Source organism: Semicossyphus pulcher, unplaced genomic scaffold (assembly GCF_022749685.1).
Source record: "Semicossyphus pulcher isolate SPU_LCO1_2020_fin unplaced genomic scaffold, fSemPul1.0.p SCAF_7, whole genome shotgun sequence".
Lineage (NCBI taxonomy): Eukaryota > Metazoa > Chordata > Actinopteri > Labriformes > Labridae > Semicossyphus > Semicossyphus pulcher.
The window spans coordinates 3,668,933-3,690,800 of record NW_027211748.1 but is presented as its reverse complement, the minus strand read 5'-3'; the positions used below and the strand labels follow the sequence as shown (position 1 = coordinate 3,690,800).

The following is a 21,868-nucleotide window of genomic DNA, read 5'->3' as shown; positions in this document are numbered from 1 at the left end:
AGTTATAGAGGGTATGCACGTGACGTCACTATATGCAGAAGCCACTGCATCAGAAGCAGAGGTACAGACTGTTGAAATCCAGGACACTGAGGTCCAGACGGAGGAGACACACAGTGCTATTACCTCATTACATGAACAGATTAAATCTTTAAACACTGAATGTCAATCACTGAGGGATAAAGGTCATACATCAGAGAGTGAACTGAAACATCGTACTCTTGACACTTCACAATTTGATGACAGCAAAATGAATGTGTCACCAGTTCTTCCTACTACTGCTGCAAAACACTCCCTCAAGCCTACTCAGGAACTTCTTCTCACACTGATGAAGCTGTTCTTCAATCTGTCTGTGGAAAGTGTAGGCTACCTCTTCAGGAATCATTACTCATCATCATCATCAGGACTAATACATGACGAGAAGAAGAAGAGTCAACATGGAAAACGCTATAAAACCTTGAGTTAGAGCAGCAGTGAAAAGCTATCACAAACTGGGAATAGGTTGAATCACTAATTGTGTTTTCTCTTCTTGTAAAAAAACATTTACTTCTATGAAATGTGTCAAAGTGCTCCTTTAGATGTGAGTTAGAAACATACCATGTCAGAATACACAAGCAGCAACCAGTAACTTCCTAAAATGTCCTGTAGTTCCCCCACTGTACTGCTGTCCCCCAGTCAGACGGTTACTATATCTTGTCCAACTTGAGCTTCAAATCTCATTTGTGGGCAAACTGGGATTTCTATTGAAATGATTCCTTTCTAGGAAACAGGCCTACGGATCACGCTACACCAACATTCAGCACTGTATTGTGTGTAAACCATTTTCCTAGCAATTCTGGTAACACGCCACACTTAAAAAACTTTATTGCCGTCACAACATGTTTCACAAAATTTGAGTCTGCTGTGATTCTCTCCATATATAATTCTGAAAGGGTCCACACACAAAAGTCACTTGGTAACATGAATTTGACACGGCACTTGAAAATAATGGTTGTGCTGTCTGTTAAGTTCCAGTGTCGCATCTGAAGGGGAGGAGGCAACTGTGCAAAAGTCTTCTTCTTCTTCTTTGACATTTCTTACAGTGTCTTGTCTTTTGCCAAGTAGGGACATTTGCTCTCCAAGCATCAAAAGTCACAAGACACTTTCCTATCAGGTGATGCAGCATTATGAAGGTACTGCGGAGAAATGGAGTCCAGTAGGGGTAACATGAAAAGTGTGGTGTTTGATGACATAGTCTCGATGTATGCCTCCCTTTCCTTGGTCTCATGTTGACAACCCCACTTGAAACTATTTAGTAAAACAGAGTTAACATTGGTGCCTAAGTAAAAATGTCCATAATTATTCTGCGGTAGGTTTTTATGAGACGTCTTATCTTTCCCTCGCCGCAACCTTGTGATTAGTGAACAACAACTTTGGAACTTCGACATGTGCCTTTTATCTTAAACATGAATGAATAATACATGGTTGCTGCAGTTGTAAACTTTGCTGACTCTGGGGGGCTGATTATCATTGCTCTTGATAACACTCCAAGAGTGTTTACTTTTAGCGCTAACCTCGTAACGAGGGGGGGCTATAAAAAGCTACAATGGCACATATGGGCCCATCAAGAGAGGGGGGCAACTGTGATGTATAGAATCATCGTCAACCTTATGTTTACCTGGCAGTCCTTTCACAAAATTGGTCATGCTTTGCTAACAGTGCAGGACTAAATGCAATGTTTTATTGAACCTTGCAGCGCCCCCCCTGTAATTACTCCGGGCCCCCCCTAGGGGGAGTGCTCCCCAGTTTGGGAATCACTGCATTAGCTTGTGAGCGAGCTAGTTTAATTTAACTCAACGAACAGCTTGAGTTCAGACTTCTTGCATGGCCAGAGTGTAAACTGAATTATTCGGCGTTGGTTTTGCATAAACATCTTGAGAAAAGTGATTGGTGCAGACGTGGAGCTGTCCAGAGACACGGAAACTAAGCTAAGCACCACTGCAGACGGGATCAAAAGTACCACGTAGTTGAGCCACTCAAAAGTCCTACATATAAACAAACATGTCAGTTTAAGTTTACACTGTATTTAATTTTTATGTCAACACTTGTTGAACAGTGTTTAGGTCAGCAGTAACAAATAAAAGAAAATATATATAATGTAAGCTGTTTGTGTCAGAAAGTGCAGCGGCTAGCACCGACTGAAAACAAACTTACCTTTTCCAAAGGTATCACAGCTGGTGCTTGTTTGTTTTTTCTGGACTGTTCAAACAAAGACTGTCCTGGTTACCTTTTAGATTACTTCAGTTGAGTGCTAATGCTCTTAGATAGCGGTGGCGAGCTCCGCTGAATGTAAACACCAACATCCCACGAGTAACACAGAGACAGCTTCTCCACACAGAGACGCTGCTGACTATTTGTGTACTGTATGTAGGACACTTACTATTGATAACTCATACAAGCTCACTTAAACAATCAGAACTATCCCTTTAAGGATCCTTTTGTGTGTGATGTGCCTGAATTTTACAATGTCACATTTAATGTCCAATATCTAATCAAATTCCTGCTTTGACCAATTCTGACCAGAAAACCTCGCTCCTCCTCTCTCATCAGAACTTTTCTGCAGGCAGGGAAACACGTCTGCGTCGAGTATCCCATGACCGTGGACCACAAGGCTGCTGTGGAGCTTTGGAATATTGCAGAGGAAAAAGGTGATGTAACAATGATGTCCTCATGGCTGTTCCATGTGCAGGTCAGGAGTGTACGTTCAGAGAAATGCTTTTAATAATCATTGGTGAAGTTGATGGAATGTTTCAGTATTTATAAATCGCCTCAGCAGTGGATTCATGAATTAGTTTGTAAAGATACTGTATCACCTCGGGCTGCACAACATATTGTTTTAGTATCAACATTGCGATGTTTGCAGGTGCAGCAGTCACACTGCAGGAATACAAGAAACTGAAAAACTATGCTGCTTGATACACAAGGAAAACTTGTAAGACTTTCTATGACATATTTACAATTATTTTATTAATTAGTTGTTAATTAATTATAATGTTAAATTCTGCCTTTCTTGTGGTCAAGTGCACCTCTTAACAAGATGACATAGCGCAGTGATCGCTGTGCACTTAAGATATCCTGCCTGTAAATATGCATATGAGACAGCTAATGTCTCAGATACTGTTGTCTGATGCTTGAGACGGGCCTTGAGTTACGCAAGACTTCAGTCTTTCAGTCTTTCAGTCTTTCAGTGCTTAAATTCATATCAGTGGCACCTTGTCCCGCTGCAGAATAAAAATCAAAACTTTATGTCCCAATGTTGGATCTTTCCACCTATCTTCCAGATCCAAAATGAAAAACAAAATGAGACTGACTTCAGAAGGCGGTCTCAGGTGATTTTATATTGGCAGTAGTGGTAGAGGTCTCAGTCGGTCTGATAGAAGCAACAGTTACTTGTTGCTCTTAGCTGTTACACCAGGCACCCCCACAGGTCTGAAGCCCTTTCATTGTGTCAACAGAATTGCAGGGTTTTTCCTTTTGAATGTGTAGCACATTTATTTCATTTGCAGTGCGTTTCCATTGTTGCTTCTGTTTTGGACATTTGCATGTGTTTCTGAACTTGCAGCCTGTTTAAACTGTTTGGGCTGTTGCAGCGTGATTGTCCATGTTGGCCACTGTAAGAAAGAGCCTCCTGTGGATCCCATCTGGTGTCCCTCAGATTAGTGTTTGTTACAGGGGTAAAGGCTGCAGTCCTCCTTTCGGGGAAAGTCCCCTAGCTCAGGAAAATCAAGGCTACATATAGAGGCAGTAGCTCTACTGGGGTCTAGATTTGGCAGAGCTTTGTTCTTTTTGTTTTTAGCAGAGAAAACTAATTAGATGAGCTGTTTTTTCCACAGATGCATTTTCACAATAGTAGCTAAAAGGCTTGTTGTACACTTTTCTATGACTGCCTCTGGTTCCCAGTGTATTGCACATGCACAGGATTGCCACAGGTCAATAGCTTTCCAGTGCCTGGGGGCCTTGTGTCTCTAGCACATCAGCATTGTAATGAAAAGGTGCAATAAGGCGTTTTACTTTAGGTTACTTCCTTTTTTACACGTTGTATTTGGTGTGTTGACAAAAAAGGCAAGAGCTGGCTTTATAGGAGCGTGTAATGTACGTGTTTCCCATAAGCTGCTGGTCATAGACTATAACTGGGCGGGCGGCCCAGGTAGGTTAACGACCAAGTATATTTGGCAACCAATTCTATCATGTTCCCAATTTTTTCTGTCCAAGATTGCATCCACAACCATTGGACATTCTCCCCTCGCTCTCTACCCCTAGGGTACCTGTCGCGTGCAGGACCTCCACTGATGCTTGTCAGAGTGTCAGAGAAACACACACATACAGACTTCATTTATACCTGGTATCATCATGTGTCCTGAGTGATCAAATTACAAGGGGACAGCCTTAAGGACAGCCTACAGCAGCGGTCCCCAAACGGCGGACCGCGGCCTGGATCCAGACCCAACTGCCGTCGTCTCCGGACCCAGACCTATTTATAGTTTTGACAAGCGCATTTATTTTAACCTGTGCAGCTTTTTTTGTCTTTGCGGTAGTGATAGGGGGGTCCAAGAAACTCGCAGACCAATGAATTTGTTGTAAATCATCACATGTAACGCTACTCAGCCAATCAAATCTGTCACTCAGATCACCACTGACCCACAGATACAGACTGAAGAGCTAGCTGACAGGAGAGTTACAGAGACACAGATGGAAAAAATAAGTGAGTTAGGGAAAAGTAGACATGGCGTGCTCTAAAATGAGAGCAGTAGAGAAAACCGAGCTTTTAAGACTGGAAGACTCGTATATGTTCCGTGACCGTGGCGATTATTAAACGCGGACATTGTCTGACACTGTCACTCTGTTTGTCTCTCTTAACAGAGACTCCAGGCTGCAGTTTAGTTCAAACACTGATAAACCTGAGAGTTACACAGAGCTACATCAGCTTCATCATCATGACTAGTTTTCCTCTTATTTCCACAGTTCTGCTCTTACATGTACCGGTATGTGTCCTCTCTCTCTCCCCCTCGCTCTCGCTCTCTCCAGCAGTCCGTCAGCTTACAGTGCGTTTAAATGTTATTTATTTCATAGTCATTGCCTCTTTTATAACTCACCATGAGGAAAAAGTTTAATGCAACTGCATTTTGGCAAAACATAAAATAAAATATAAAGTGAATCCCCCTGTTATGGTCACATCTTGATAACTCTGTCAGGAGGCAGAGAGACAGCAGCTTAAGTGAAGAGGTAAAGCTGTCTCTCTCTTTCATGTGATTTCTGCATGGACAACATTATACTACCAGTAGTACCAGACATTATATTATTTGTTTTCATTTACAAATAAAGACACTTCCATCACAAACTGGGGCATAAAATAATCCACAAATACAGGAAATAAAGTTTTTGACACTCAAGAAGCAGATTGTTAGCAATGTGAAGTCCGCAGCTAGCAGTTCGCTAATAGAACTACAGTATATTCCTTTAAGTACGAGCATACGTGTCATTTGATGTTCAGCATGTGAAGGGAAATAGATTGTTAGATAATGTTATCGTGATGCTAATGCTCTGATAGCGCGCAGCTAAAACGGATCTTGACTTAAAATTACTTGATGACATACAGGAGGGAACAAAGTCTAAGGCAGGGACGGTTGTACAGTGACCGCTCAAAGACCTGATGAGAGTAAGATGAGAGTCTGAGCATGTGACAGCATACAAAAGTTATTTTTCTATATGTTGTCATTTATTTAAAGATCCAAACATGAACACTGTTATTAGGCTGTTGATCATTATAAGTTAATTAATTACAACAATTACAGCATTTGTATAGCAATTATTTTGTACCAAACCTAACAGCTGAGAGAGCTGTCTACTTTTCCCCAATGGCTGAATACTGCATATGTTTGTGGAAAGCCCTGAATAATCTGAATATTGTACAATATTATTTACTATTCATTTAAATCATAACTTTCCTTAAACTCTTTATAATAGTTTGTGTGAAAGACAATGAAAAAATGCTTAGCCAGCTGCAGGAAAAAATCCTGGTGGCGCCACTGCTGCAGACTATACTGTAGCCAAGAAGAACGAGTTGTGTGCGTCACTGACCAACTGTGAGTAGGGTTGGGACACAGTGTGCACTGAACTGAATCCTTGTTGTAGTTATTAAAGTGTGAACCTTATGATATTTACATTAGAAACAGGACCTTAATTAACACTAGGGATGGGCATTTCCAGTGATTTCAATATTCCTGTAATCTAATTAACTCATGAACAAGTAATCGAGTACTCACAAATTATATATTTTTTTACCGTAAAAAAAAACATCAACAGGCACGGTCATCCCGGCTCGGAAATATTCGGCTGTATGCCTTTAAGAGAACATTACTATCTAACACTTTTACATTCATGTAAATAGATAGCCAGCAATGGAAAGCAAGTGCAAATTCAAAAGCTGGTGCACAGGGCGTAATGTAAAGTCTGTAGTAAACTTCAGTCAGACATAACGTTACAGCCAGGAGAACGCCCAGCTGGTGCACTCTGCTTCAATAACTTCACTAAACTAAAGTTTATAGGCTACAGCAGAACAACATGTCTCATGCTCAAATGACCACTTTCTGCACTGTGTCCGCGCTGTCCATATGCATGCTCTCTCTCTCTCTCCCCCTGAGGGAGTGCAGTTCGTTATACATACTAATATTAATAAATATATATGAATCGGGATAGCATATATTCCACTGAAATCCCTGATGAGGACTTAGCAGGCCATGGATAAATTCCAGCCCCGATAGCTGCAGAGCGCTGTCATCACAGCGCTGCCATCTCGTGCGCTTGTGGCATCGATGAGAGGAGCTGTGGTTGTTGCTGCTGACGCGTCCTCGCCGGTTATTTCTCTGCCAAAATGACCAATAATGGTTCTGATGGCTGGTTTAGCACATTCCTGAAGGACGGAGTTATAATGAATCAGTGATACTATTTTTGTTGAAAATATATTATTTTCACCCGACATTATGACCGGTGGATTTTTAATATGTCGGACTTCACCAGATTTTACCTGTAAAAAAGCAATTACCGGAAAACGAAACCCAGCTTAAACTTCAACACAGAGACCTGCCATGTTGGTGTCTGCCAAGTTTTCTGACGACTCTGCTGTGGTTGGATGTATCACTAACGGTGAGGAGGCTGAATACAGGACTGTGGTGGGAAACACAGTCACATGTGTGAGCAGAACCATCTCCAGCTCAACGTGACACAAAAGAACTGATTGTGCATCTGAGGAGGGCAAAGGAACCGGTGACCCCTGTTTCCATCCAGGGGGTCAGTGTGGACATTGTGGAGGATTATAAGTACTTAGTACTTTGTACTTCGATAATAAACTGGACTGGGCCAAGAACAGTGAAGCCGTCTACAAGAAGGGCCTGAGCCGCCTGTACTTCCTGAGGAGGCTGAGGTCCTTCAACATCTGCAGGATGAGTTATGTATATAACTTTTTACATTGTAACTCTCATTTTGTATTTACCTTCATGTTTGCATTGAACTTTATTCTGGCAATTATGTAATTCTGGTATTTATATTTAAATCACCACAGATCCACTTCTTAGTTATATTTATTTATATTTAATTCTGGCAGGAACACAAAATCAATTTTTACGTACATATGACTTAATCATACTTTTTATTATTTGGGACTTTTGATGGATTTTAAAACCAATATATTATATACAAAATATGATGAGAGAGAATTCCTGAATACAAATATGCCCCTTCCCTCTGCGAGAGAGTAGGTTACACTTTGCTTCTTATAGAACACATAGCATACACTTTAACCAATGAGAACATAGCAAACAACTCCACCTCTGTTACAAGTTACTAATTTATCATCATGTCCTTCATGGGGTGTGGCTCAGTGGTGAAGTCGGTCGTCTTTCAATCAGAAGGTCGGAGGTTAGATACCCAGCTCCCTCAGTCTACATGTTGGAGTGTCCTTGGGCAAGACCCTGAACCTGCATTGCACAAACTATGAATGTGATAACTGATTGGGCTATCAGTGTATGAATGTGTGTGTGAATGGGTAAATGTGACATGTAGTGTAAAAGCAGCTTTGAGTGGTCGCAAAGACTATATATATAAGCTACTACAGTCCATTTACCATTCATGTGGAGCTATACAATAAGTTTAGGCCAGCACAAAATATGTTCTTCCTTCAGCTGTCACATACATTTCTATGAACTATAGAGTACAAAATAAGCCGTCCAAGATAAGGTAACTCAAACAGAGGTGAGGTTGTCAGGGGACATGAACAGAGAAGTTGACCTTATGTTTGCTGAAGCACTGAGGCAGGAAGATTCATACAGAATACAAATGATACTTTTACACTACATACTGTATGTTTACATTGCACTGTTTTTAATTTAACACTGTTAAACATTTGCACTACCTTCACCTTCCACAAACTGCACATTAGTACAGCTCTTTAATGACACCTGGTGTACATATTTTGTATTATATTGCTTTTTTATATCCTAGTCTTAAAGTCTATTTCTCCTATTCTACTGAATTTCACCGACAGTAGGATAACTGCTGTAAATAGCTTTTAACTTATTTTGATTCTACTCCTGTGTTTATTGTTCTGCACCTTAACGTTAAGTCAAATGCTTTCTATGTGTAAACCTACTTTGCAATAAACTGATTCTGATCATGGCTGTCGTGCTCTGTGATGGCAGAACCAGCAGCCACAGCAGCAGATCCCACCGCAGCCACCGTATGACAGGGACCAAGCTGATCAGCCACAGGGACACAGGTGGTTTTTGGAAAAAGGTTTTCTTTTAATTTACCAAACAAACAAAAAGTAACAAATATATCTGTCAGTAATTGTGGGCCCATAAAACAGGTCAACCCAAAAGAAATAAACTAAAGCTCTAACAAAAGAGAACTGACCACACAAACTGAGACATAGGGGGACACATATACAGACGCGGATCAGGCCATTTAGACACAAAGGGGGATAGACTACAGACATAACCATCATAAACTACAACAACAAAAGACAGGTCAGGAAAGAATAACCTAATATTAACTTGGGGTAAATAATTCAAAAATATCCTAAATACTTGTTTGTACAAGAAATGATAACGCTAAGCAAACAAAGAACATTGTCCTCCCCCATGCTGCAGGAAGACATGGTGCAGTCTTGGCGGTGGGTCAGTGATGGTCTGGGGAGGCATATCCTTGGAGGGCCGCACAGACCTCCATGTTCTAGCCAAAGGTACCCTGACTGCCATTAGGTACCAGGATGAGATCCTCAGACCCATTGTCAGACCGTATGCTGGTGCAGTGGGCCCTGGGTTCCTTCTGATGCATGACAATGCTTGGCCTCATGTGGCTGGAGTGTGTCAGCAGTTCCTGCATGACGAGGGCATTGATGCTATGGACTGGCCTGCCCGTTCCCCGGACCTGAATCCAATCGAGCACCTCTGGGACATCATGTCTCGTTCCATCCACCGACGCCACGTCGCACCACAGACTGTCCAGGAGTTGACTGATGCCTTGATCCAGGTCTGGGAGGAGATCCCTCAGGAGAACATCCTTCGTCTCATCAGGAGCATGCCCAGACGTTGTAGGGAGTGCATACAGGCACGTGGAGGCCACCCACACTACTGAGCCTCATTCTGAATTGTCTTGAGGAATTTCCACAGAAGTTGGATCAGCCTGTGATCAGATGTTTCCACTTTTATTTTGAGTATGATTCTGAATCCAGACCTCCATGGGTTCATGATTTTGATTTCCTTTGATCATTCTTATGTTATTTTGTTCTCAACGCATTCCACTATGGAATGAATAAAGATTTTCAACTGGAATATTTCATTCATCGAGATCTAGGATGTGTTGTTAAAGTGTTCCCTTTATTTTTTTTGAGCAGTGTATAATATTTTCTCCTTATTTTTATAATGGGGAGATCCGGTCCGGGGCTGTCCGAGGCTTAACGCCAACACATGGGCGCACTTTTTCACATGTGTGGAGATCATGTGGAGCCATTACACATGACGATCCCTGTCAGATATCTGGACTAGGGGTGAAAGAGATCCCCAAACTCACGGTTTTGATTGTATCACAGATCTGATCATACTTCTACAGAGCCCGGGAGGGGACATGGAGGGGGTGAGGGGATATATTTTTTTATTTTCAACTTTTTTCTATCAACATTTGTGGGAACCACCCGCAGTAACTAAAAAAATAAATCCTTCTGTAGGCTGTCACATTACAAATGTTCTCTATTCTATGAAAACAAGGTTTTTACATAGTAGCTTCAGCAAAATTTTTACATGATTTTTCACAGGCAATAAAATAAACAGGGATTATGCCTTCAGTTAATGGACCCAGCACAGGGTTATGAATCTAACTTTGTGCAACAAGGGCATCGTTAAGTTAATATCCACACATTACAGAAAGTTGTGGGTTCTTTCAAAATCAATGCTGATGCGGTGAGAGTGAAAAGACAAGAGTGGATGCCATGTTTGATACAGAGTAGGCAATATAAAGTGAAATGTCAACGCTGTATGACGTATTTCTTTGGGCACACATCTCGTTAGAAATATCACACATAAGCACCACGTAATGCCGTTCTCAAGCTAGGTTTAGTATCGCAGTAAAGCAAGTTCAGGGTTGGACACTTTGGTAAAAGTCTGTCGAATATCCAACTTTAAACTTCTCAACCCAGTCGTGCAGCAGCCGCTCCACAGCAACATTGCAGCATCATTCCATCAGCATGACACCTTTAATCATTACAAATAGGGGTCAAACACAGCACTCAATCTAAACTGAAACTCTGCATAGGGATTTAGAGGCAGCAAAAAAGTACAAAGTATTTTCCATCATGATATTAAACTTGCATCGGCCCCCGGATCAGATGCGTGCCGATCCGTATGGATCATGGATAAATTATGATTCGTTACACCACTAATCTGGACGAGCTTTTTATTGCTGGCTCGCTCGCTCAGCAAATGAAGCTGCGTTACATTGAAACTAGTAGTAAATGATTAGTTACTAGTAAAACATCTGTCCAGTTTGAGCTTTACAATAAACTGTGAAAGAGCTACCCCTCCTCTTCCTGCTCATTATCAATCTGTGGATGGAGTTGAGAACCATCTGTCATTGTGGGCTCAGTTAATGCCTGAGAGTGCAGCCCTGCGCAGTTTATGTATTGTGAAACCACTCGCTTTTCTGCCCCAATGTTAACAGATAAGTGCAGCCAAAACAGCCCCCAGTGACAGCATGTCTTTTTTCCTGAACAATTATAGCACACAACAGGCGATTGTCGTGTCAGATGAGTTCTTGCCAGATTAAAATATTCTGTTTGCTGCGAGGGGCGCAGGAGGCAGGACATGATGAAAAAATTACGGAGCTGTTGTAACTTAGCGCTTTTAACATTTCCATCAGAAATACTAAACTAAATCCAAAAGGCAGCTGGACTTGGTTGAATTTCTTCAAGACGTTTCACCTCTCGTCTAAAAGGCTTCTCCAGTTCTAACTGAGAGCTACAAATATAAGCCTCTGTAGGTCATTAGTATGATAATAGATGTGTAATCAGGGAGTAAGTCGTTAGGCTCAGTATCCCTGAGAGTCGTTAGTACCCACTTGTGTTGATGGGTCATTAGGCTCACATGATCCTGAGTGTGATCTCAGCTGTTTGGGCAGAGAATTTAACACTGCATTGTAAGTGGGTGATAGGTGGTGTCTTAGGCCACTGTTAATGGCTTGTTTTTCCAGCTTAACATAGATAGCTTCTTGACACTGCTTTTACACCAGTGGTCTTCTCTGGCCAGGATGTGAACCTTGCTGTCTTCAAGCCTCCTTTGTCCTTTAAACAGCTGAGTCCTGACCTGAGGAGCTGACTCTCATGTGCAGGGCCCTGGGCGGGAGGTGAACCCGGGGCCGCCGCAGCAAGGACTGTAGCCTCTGCATATGGCCGCTGACAGCTTTCCCATTAGCGCCAGCTTAACGGCAGAGAACTCAGGTTAAATTAAAACAATGCAGCACCAGCTGCATGTGTAAAATATGGCGGCTGTGGACAAGAGGAGACTTGACTGCTGTAAGTCAAAGATGTGTTATTTTAGTTTACCTTCTCCTTGTTGATACAGTTGCAATTACTGAAACACAATCAACGATGACTTGATTTTTTTTTATCCTCAATTCATTTGATTTGACAGTGGTGATTTTCCTTTGGCGTTGGCTTTAACCTCTTAAGGGGGGTCCAAAAAATCCCTTTATGCATGAAACAAGAGATAGGAGTTGACAGGGCGCACATCACCAGCACCCTGAAAGCATTTATCTATCAGCAGCTGCTGAAAGCACCATCCATTAGGTGGCAGGTAGCAGAGAGCGAGAGCGAGTACGAGTCATAAAATGCGCCAGAATTATTCGGACTCGTTGACGTTCAGTGTATTCGAGAGACGAAGACAGTCACAGTAGTGTAGTATTAGCTAGGTGTGTATCTCAGCAGCTGGCCAAGAAACACCGCACACTGGGTCCAGGTGAACTCCAGAGGCTAGCTACAGACGTGAGATAGAAGCTGAATGTGCGGTGTTTGTCTTTCACAATGTTTTTAATCGTAGTGCAGTTTTGTGAGAAAAGTGGGCAACAGTAGACCCTATATGATGTCATAGTCTAGTTTCAAGAGTTCAAGGATTCTTCATTTGACATATGCACAGAGATGCAAAGTAAAACATGCGGTGACATAAAGGAGATGCTCAGTTATTATGCAAGAATAGCAAAGGGATCAATAAAATAACAATAAGATCAGTAAATAGAAAAGATAAAATAGAGTACAATAAAATAAGATAAAATTACTAATGGAAAATGAAACTACAGATGGGTGACAAATTAGGGAAAACAGCTTCAGTGCTCCTTGCGAAATCTGTTCATATATATATGTATATACAGAATCTTTATTTTATTAAGTAAAGATATAATAGTTGACTTAACTTGTTTCTTTAAGGAGACATAAATAATCCTAATTTTTCTACACAGCAATAATGTATCTTACAGTGTGGAATTCTTCTGTTTGGGAGTATCCAAAAAACTGTATTCCACAGACAGGTGGCGAGGTTATTTGGCTTTGAGTAAATGTTTGCTTGATTTTTGTTATAGCCCCCCTGGAGAAAAATGCACCAGCCGCCACTGGTTAACATACCATCTTATTTACATCTCAGTCGTCCCCAGGTGGTGGAACGAGCTACCAAACTCCATTCGGTCCGCAGTGTCCCTTTCACCTTTAAGAAGAAGCTAAAGACCCAGCTCTTTATGAACACCTCTGACCTTACTGATATTGATGCCATTGATCATGATGACATCGAGGATGTAGTTTATGCTGACTAGGATTTTCATGATGATGATGATAACTGTACTGATCTTGTTGTACTGATGTTGCTGATGATGATTATTATTATTTTTTTTAAATGCCCTTCACGCTGCCTGTCAGCAACAGTGTCCGATCGCACTTGAAGCTGTCTGTTAGCTCTTACTGACTTCGTTCCCTCCTGTCTTGATCCTTGCTTGTGTTGTATTAACTCTCAGATGTATGTGGCTTTGGACAAAAGCGTCTGCTAAATGAAATTGTAACAATGTCACATTTAATCTGACAATCTCAAAGATTTTGGTTTTATTCTCCAAAGTGCCACCTAATGGCAATAATCAGTAATTGCTTGAGGACACTTCTCAATTTAACCAGACGTCTAAGGTTGACTCTCTTTGTCATGGTTGTAACTCTTGATTTTCCTTGCTGACAGTCACATTCCTTTTTAGACTATTTGCCGTCATCTGGGCGAGGAATTTGTTTCTCTTTCTTTGGATTTTCACTTATTTGCAAAGGCTTTCATCAGTAGGCCGTGGCTCAGTCACCATTGTGTTACCTCATTCAGCAAGAGATAGTGACTTAACAGACAATCATTTACATGAAGATCTTTGAGATTATTACTTTAATGTCATTTTCATTCAGTTGTTTTATTATAACATAGCCGGCATCCGTCAGCTAGTGATGACAAAGCCGCCGTTGTCAGGCAACAATGTTGGATTTTGTGGTTCTCTGTAGAAAGTCGAGGAGGTCTGTATGGCGGACACAGCGAAGTGTTCCAAAAATGTTGGGCTCAGTTTATCAAACCAAACTCTGTTGCGTAGTTGCGCCTGAAGGGGTTGTTAGCACTTCTAATGGTTGTTCCAATTTAATCCATAGACGGCTTAAGTCAAGCAGCAGCCTTAGCTATACCTGCAGTGGGTTACAACATAAGATAAGCTTTATTGATCCCCCACAGGGGAAATTTATTCTAACGGTAAAATCCTAGCAATACTCGTCCCTACTTAACAGCCAGATCACTGCTTTGTACCCTGGGTCAGCAATTGGTTCAGTGACTTTTTCTTTTTGCATTAACAGGAGTGATTCTCCATGAGGAACACATCGAGCTGCTGTCAGAAGACTACAAAAACCTTAAGAGAGAGGTGCAGGGGAAAGCTCTGCAAAATGGAACCCTTCATTTTACTGGTAAGAATCAGCAGTGTGCTTCTGTAGTGACTTTATATAGTTTCAGTGTTGTTTAAGGTTAATAACATTTTCATGTTGTTCATTGCATTGCATACTCTTTAAAGTACCGTTGCAGTAAAACCAATCTGATAATGAAAGACATTTCAGGGCTGGAAGGCGAAATGCAAAAAAAAAAGTAACAATGTTTGTTCATTGCAATTTTTGCGAGGTGGACCCCTGAAGGCTGGATCGGGTTTCGCAGCATTCAGCGGCATTTCACGCCTCACCTGGTTGGTTGAGCTGTTCGGTACGCTGTCAGTTACTGCAGCAACCATGGAGGAGGACTCTACTATCAACTACAGCAAAATGACTGCTAGGCTGCTCACTTCTGACAACAGGTGAGAAAGGGTCAGCAAGTATGTCTACCACAGTTATGTAATTATTATTGTCAAAAAAATGTGACAACATGTTTGTCCAACCTCAATGCTGTCTGACTTCCTGATATTTTGTCTGTCCCTCTCAATTAATGTGGGGTGGGGGAAGGTGGGGGTGTTGACCTATACAGCAAGCATTACTGTTGTAGTCTACTGAATGTATTTGTGTCCCAGTCTCTGCCCTTGTCCAGTAGAAGTGTGATGTAGAGGGTTCATAGCACGATCAACTATCTCATTACTGGGAGAACTGGGAGTGCGTGGACAGAGTCTCTGAAAGGCAGTAAAGGAGATGTCAGATGAAGCAGTTAAAACAAGTCAGTGGATTTGGATGAGGAGAAATAATGTCATTTAGGGGCCAAAACAAATGTAATAGTAATCCTTTATTCTATGCCCCTCCTCTTTCAGATGTAACTTTGGCAGCCAGGAATAGTTGCATTTTTTACATAAGGATTTGATAGTCTCACGGCTACCACAACCCTGGTCAATAATATTACTACGACTCGTGTCTAGGGCTTCCAGGGCTTAGCCGTCCGTGTATATTTGAAAGACCAGAGGCGAGCGTTTGGCTGCCAGGCTAAAGGTTACTGACTTGGGCCTACCTGTTTCCTCTTAAGCCCAGTACTGATCCGATGCTTGTTGCTCCACCAGCTCACTCTCCGTGCTCTGACTTTACCGCCGGTCAGCGTCGGTCTTTCGTTGTCAGTTCATTAATTAAAGGTGCTATATGTAACTTTCAGAAAATCCTCATTTATAGCGACACAATCGGCCATTGAGGGAACTGCGGTCAACCCAACCTTCTTGTACGCGCTCACGCAGACACTCGCGCGCATGAACAAGCAACCGGGTTTTTTTGTCGAAGACACACGAAACTGCGATATAATTATTCACGGACACACGCCAGCAACGTGCGGAGTCGTTGCAAAACCAAACTTAGTCAACAACTTAAAGTATGTTTTTATTAATGGGAGCACCTGCCCCTGGATTTTTTTTTGGACCCTGGGTATCATGTTGACCGGCATCATGTTGTCCAAAATCAACAGTGTTTGTCATAATACCCAAGTTAAGATCATGTTTGGTGGCAAAGTTATTTGTAAAGCTAGACTGACAACACTGACATACACACTTGGATAGTATTTTGGTTGCCATAACGTTAGCAAGTATGCTAAGGTTAGCCAACTAGGTCTAACACTGCATGACTCCAGCATTGTGCTTCGTAACCAAACAGCAAATTACGCCGGCGAACCAGCAAATCATCACAAGCATTAGCGAACATTAGCCAGATGGGGCAGGGCGGCTGGAGAGAGCTGGGATGAAGCACTTGTGCTGTGAGAGAAAAAACGCTGCACCCGGTAAGAGAACGCTGCACGCGGGTTTTGTTTCTATGACAACAATAAGTTGTGGGTCTGTTTTGGTCCCCAAAAGCAATCGAAGGTCTCCATGATTCACATGCCCTGCCGATGTTGACTCTAGTTTTCCCCCTGACGTCGATCACTTCCTGTTTGGTCAGACGCGCTTCACTAGATAAAACGTATGTTAGTTTTTTTTATTCTTGTGTGTAGTTTGTGTTGGTGTTGTTGTGGGTGCTGTCGTTTGTTGGCATTATCCATCCCCATTTGCCGTTGTCTTGTTTTGACTGTTGACTGTAGTGGCGTAGAATGAGCTCTCCACAGAGGTCCTCGCGAACTCGCAGATACGTCACATCCTCTTGTTTCCTGGAAAAAACGTCCCGAGTCCCGAGTCCCGTCCCGAGCTTTACATAAAAATCAGCCCACAGGTTATTTGGGCCGATGGAGGAAGTTGGGGAAGGTCTCAGTTTATCAGTTCCTCGACCATCCCTTCACACATTGGCAATACAGAATGATATTTGATTGATCAATATATGTGAAATCTTACATATAGGCCCTTTAACATTGAAACACGGACAAAAACTTGAAAACATAACTCCGTGGGGTGAAAGGAGGACACTCACTCTCCAAAGTGGTAGCTTATACTCAGCGAACATCTCTGTGCATCAAACGCCAGCCACCACCTGTGTCCACTTGTCTCTCTCAATGACTTTGGCACTCCCCACGACTAGGTAAGCCCACCCCCTAGCCTGGCAGCCATGCAGGACAGCCAGTAGGACGATAGTGCAGTGACAATAGCACGTTTGGATAGACGGTGATGACTAACATGGAGGAGGGCGCCAGTGCTAACTGTTGAGCCTCCATGAGGTGTCTGGGGCCTAACTTTACAATACACCTGAAAAGGGAGGTGCCAACTTGATAACACTATAGATGTGCTGCCTCTTGCTGCCCATCTAACTACAAGTTTGAGTTGTGGGGGCCATTAAAAGCCATGTGGTAGGGTAGTTAGTATCTGTGTTGTCGATACCTGGAGCTTTCATCAACAGAGCCTGGGTCCTTTGAATTTGGCATTGCTGCTTGGGTTGCGGTGACCACTAAGACTCATGTAGTATGTTTTATTATAAGTATTGGGATGAGGGCACAAGGGGAGGGGTTTCTTCACTGAGCACTTATCCTTGTCATTAGGGCTAAAGTATCATTTGTTTAATTGAAATGGTTACATTAATTATTAACTTTTGTGCCCTTATAGACCTCTGACATGGATTGAGGAACGGGGACCTGACATCAACAGGGCCAAGAAGATCCACTTTAAATTTGACACCTGCACTCTGACCCAGATCCCTCCCACACCTAAAGGAGCTGTCGGCCTCTTCATGCAAGATCTAATCCACTTCTCTGCCAAGCTGGTGGATCAAGTTAGTAAGGAGGAGCTCCAGAAAGAGAAAATCAGGATCTTTCACTGCCTGAAACTGGCAGAGAGCATACAGCAACTTTGCCAAAGTTAAATGGAAACTCATCAATTCATAACATAGTTAGAAACCTTGGGCTTATTCAAGTGTGAAGTGATATTTCTTTATCATCATGTTCTATCGTTTTTAAATTAGGAGTAGTAAAAACTATCGCACCAAATTATGCAAATTAATTTGTGGGTCGTTTTGAAGATGAAAGTGTGATTAACTCTGTGTATTCTTAGTTAAGCCTTTGGTATATTGATAACATTTTCTTCCTGTGGTTGGGTACATGCCATGAACTCTTCAATTTCTTATTGAAAATAATGACCACATTAATTTCACTACAAATTATGACCGTTCTAGTTTAGGTTTTCCAGTTTCTTCTGACTTTCAAAGATTGTATCTGTGAATCAAGAAACGTGATGTTATATGACAAAAGCTTCGATCCTGCTTCATTTAAAAGGAGTCTGCCCATAACTTAAATAGTGAGGCACATTAACCTGCTGTCCTGTTCTTCCTCAAGAGGTTCAGTGAGAGTGAATATACAGAGAGTTGGGATCAAAACGCTGCTAAGTGTTCAAAGTATTTATCAGATTTTATTTCTTACAGCAAAACTAAAAAAAATACATATGATAGATTCTTGTGTATGTTATTGTTTTCTTCATTGGTAACAACAAATATGTAAACAGTGAATAATATGTAAGTGTCTGCATGCAGTTAAACATGTTACTGATCAGGGGTCCGTTTCACAAAGCAGGTTTATTGAAAACTCTGAGTCTGTTAACCCTGAAATGAGGGAAACTCTGAGTTTTCCGTTTCACAAAGGGAGGTAACTCAAACCAGAGAAAGAGAGGTAACTCTAGCCTGTTTCACAGAGAGAGGTAACTTAAGCTCTCGGTCAGTTACCGTAGTAACAGACTCTATGAACCAAACCTGGTCGGGAGCAGGTTTTCTTCAGGAAACTCAGAGTTTCGTTCCGTCTCCTCCCTCTAGAATATAAAACCCTCATTCGACTTCCTCATTCATTTAGCCCGTCTCACGCACGTTTTTGAGTGGTTACCGAATTAAAAAAACGTTACATCTCTGTGGTGCTCTGAGCCCTTTGTAAAAGTATTTTATGATTATAATAAAATAAAATAATCAAAAGACAAATCTGTGTCAAAGTCATCATTTGTAGATTTTCCACCACCACTGCCGAGAGCACTCAAATAAGACGCCGTAAGTTATTGGATTTTTTTTTTTTTTAAACTAACACATTCAGTTTAATCAACATGAATTATAATGTATGTGAAGTCAGCATCATGTTAGGGATAAAGCTGATGCACATTAAAACAGCCACTGAATGATGTTTCATTAGTTTAATATTTAAAATATGACTGAAGTGAGGTTCAGCCATGAGCCTGTTCTGCCTGAGCCTTACTTTGAATGATGTTCTGGTGTTTTATTTTAAACTGCTTCCGTGTACGTTTTTCTCCCGCTGGATTGCTCCTAAATTAATATACATTTTAGCTTCCGGTCGTGATTAAGTATTAAATAAATAGACCAGTTCAAACTTGCAAATTTACTCGAGCAGCAGTTTCTTCCCACGCCGCTTCTCTCTCTTTTGCAGCTGCAGCCATGTTACTTTATTTATCTAAAAACATGCTCGTATTCGCTAAACGTCCGCGTGAGGATTTCGAGCTCCACTGGTGTGACGTAGGAGAACCTCTTTTTGTGTACCGTTGCCATGGTGAATCGTGGTATCGGGGCTCCATTAAGGCTGGCTTTTTACAGTCAGCGTGCACGCACTTAACTCTGGGTGAACCTACTCAGAGTTGATTGAACTAACTCTGATCAGCTGTCCTGGAACCGAAAACTCAGAGTTTCCTATCTCAGAGTAGATCAACTCAGAGTCCAGGGTTAGACTCAGAGTTTGTTGAGCCTGCTTTGTGAAACGGACCCCTGATTGGCCCAATGGGCCATGTTTACATTGATAAGATTTCACACATCATTAAACTTGCAGTAATGAACATGGAAGCAGCATGAGACTAAACTGTTGAAGAATTCAGTTTAGCTTCATGTTTATTTAATTACCAATCTCCTCCACTGAAAATCCAGCGTTTAACCTTGTAAACATCTCCATGTGTTGTTCATGTGCTGCAAGACATATCAGGGACAACATAGGCAGTAACTGCCATGGCTGGGCCTGTCTGCTTTTAAACTTGAATTTTATTTTATTTTTTTAGCATTCATTTAAAGGAATTTTATGTTGTTAGAGTTCCTTTAAATTATTTTCATATATTTGTTATTTTAATATCTGCCTTTGATTTTATGGCCTGTCTGTTTTGCTTTGCTGCCTTTGTAAAGCACTTTGTAACTTTGATTTGGAAAAGTGCTCTATAAATAAAGGTTATTAAAGGATATCATAAACTGTTCATGTGACTTCTGAAACCTTGGTACACTGCAAACAGCTCAGCCAGGGTTCAACAGGATTCCCTGAAGATTCTGGCTAAGCAAATTGTCGCACACATGTCACAATGCACACACAAAGGCCTCTTTTGGACTCTGAATCTGACTTCATCAAGTCTCAACAGCTAACAAAGATAAATAAAAATCTGTTGAACTTCGTATTTTTTTTTGGTTGATAGTCAGAGTTTTTTTAAAATTATGTTCCACAAAAAAATAATAACATTAACTTTATTGATCCCCAAAGGGAAATTCACTTTAAAAGGTCTGATGGCTGTGGGTACAAAGATCTTCTATATCTCTCTGTCCTGCAGCGAAGAGAGAGGAGCCCTCCACCACCGTTGTTTCTTTGCTCCATCAAGGTGTTATGAAGCGGATGATCCGTGTTGTTTAGAATGGCCTCAACCTTCTTCAGTGTGCGTCTCTCCACCACATCCCCCAGTGAGTCCAACCTGGCTCCAATCACAGAGACAGCTTTTTTCACCAGTTTGTCCAGTCGCCTTGCATCCTTGTGTCTTAAACTGCCTCCCCAGCAGACTGCAGCATAAAACAGAACACTTGCCACCACAGACTCATAAAACATCTGCAGCATCTTAGATGTCTAGAGATCTGAGCCTCCTTAAGAAAAAGAGGTAGCTCCATGTAGCGTCTGTGTTAGGGACCAGTCCAACTTGTTATCCAGGTGTACGCCTAGACATTTATAGGTTGGCTCCACCTCGGATGTCCACCCCACAAGTGTTCACTGGCTGAAGAGGGGGCTTAAATCTATTATCATCTCCTTTGTCTTTGAGGTGTTCAGTAGGAGGCAGTTTTTGTGACTCCTGTCATTGAAGGCTTTTATTAGATCCCTATATTCTGACTCCTGTCCATTCCTGATACACGCCACAATAGCAGTGTCATCCGAGTATTTCTGTACCTTGGCAACTATTTCATGGAAAACTTCACATGTAACTTCAGCAGTTGCCTTGGGTGGGATGTACACAATGGCGATTTTAGGGGGTGGCATGGGGTGGCCACTCCTGAAATCTCATTGACCACCCCTGTGGCCACCCCAAATCTGATAGGTAGTTGGTCAAGTTAATCAACTCCATAAGGCAGGACAACCGCTGATCAATCAATGATGAAAGCTCAGCTGATCCGCGGATTCAGGCCCAGTTTGCAATTAGTAAAGGTAGGACTGAGGCCCGGAGAGCTGATCTGTAGACAGCGGATGTTTGACCATGACCCGCCAAGCACTGAGAGCGTATTTGGCGGAGAGCAGACTTCTGTGTTTTATAGACCCAAAAGTCCCAAAACGTGAGCAGAGCTGAAATACGAGGGCATTTAATTTACTGAGTCACAGCCATGTGAGTACAGGAACGCCTCACATGGCCCGTGAGTGCACACAAACACATACAGTGAACTTATATTGTGAGAGAAGGCAGGGACGGTTGTTACAGTGACAGATCAAAAACCTATTGAGAGTAAGATGAGAGTCTGAGCATGTGACAGCATACAACAGTTATTTTTCTATATGTTGTCATTTATTTAAAGATCCAAACATGAACACTGTTATTAGGCTGTTGATTATTATAAGTTAATTTGTGGCCTTTTCTGATGACAAGACCAATGAAGTTCTTAGGGAAACAAAGTTGTCTTTTGATGTCATTTAATTGAAGAATATTAAAAGATGAG

The 21,868-nt window shown here is 41.8% G+C and overlaps 1 protein-coding gene across 1 annotated transcript in view; it reads left to right on the top strand.

Moving 5' to 3' along the window:
- blvra (biliverdin reductase A) overlaps positions 1–20,137 on the top strand; it is a 29,926-nt gene extending 9,789 nt beyond the window's left edge. The window contains exons 4-7 of the mRNA XM_069685046.1: positions 2,587–2,684; positions 14,432–14,539; positions 14,748–14,916; positions 17,548–20,137. Coding sequence (XP_069541147.1) covers positions 2,587–2,684; positions 14,432–14,539; positions 14,748–14,916; positions 17,548–17,803 — 631 coding nt within the window. The 3' untranslated portion in view covers positions 17,804–20,137. The remainder of the gene's footprint in view (positions 1–2,586; positions 2,685–14,431; positions 14,540–14,747; positions 14,917–17,547) is intronic.
- The last annotated feature ends 1,731 nt before the right edge of the window (positions 20,138–21,868 follow it).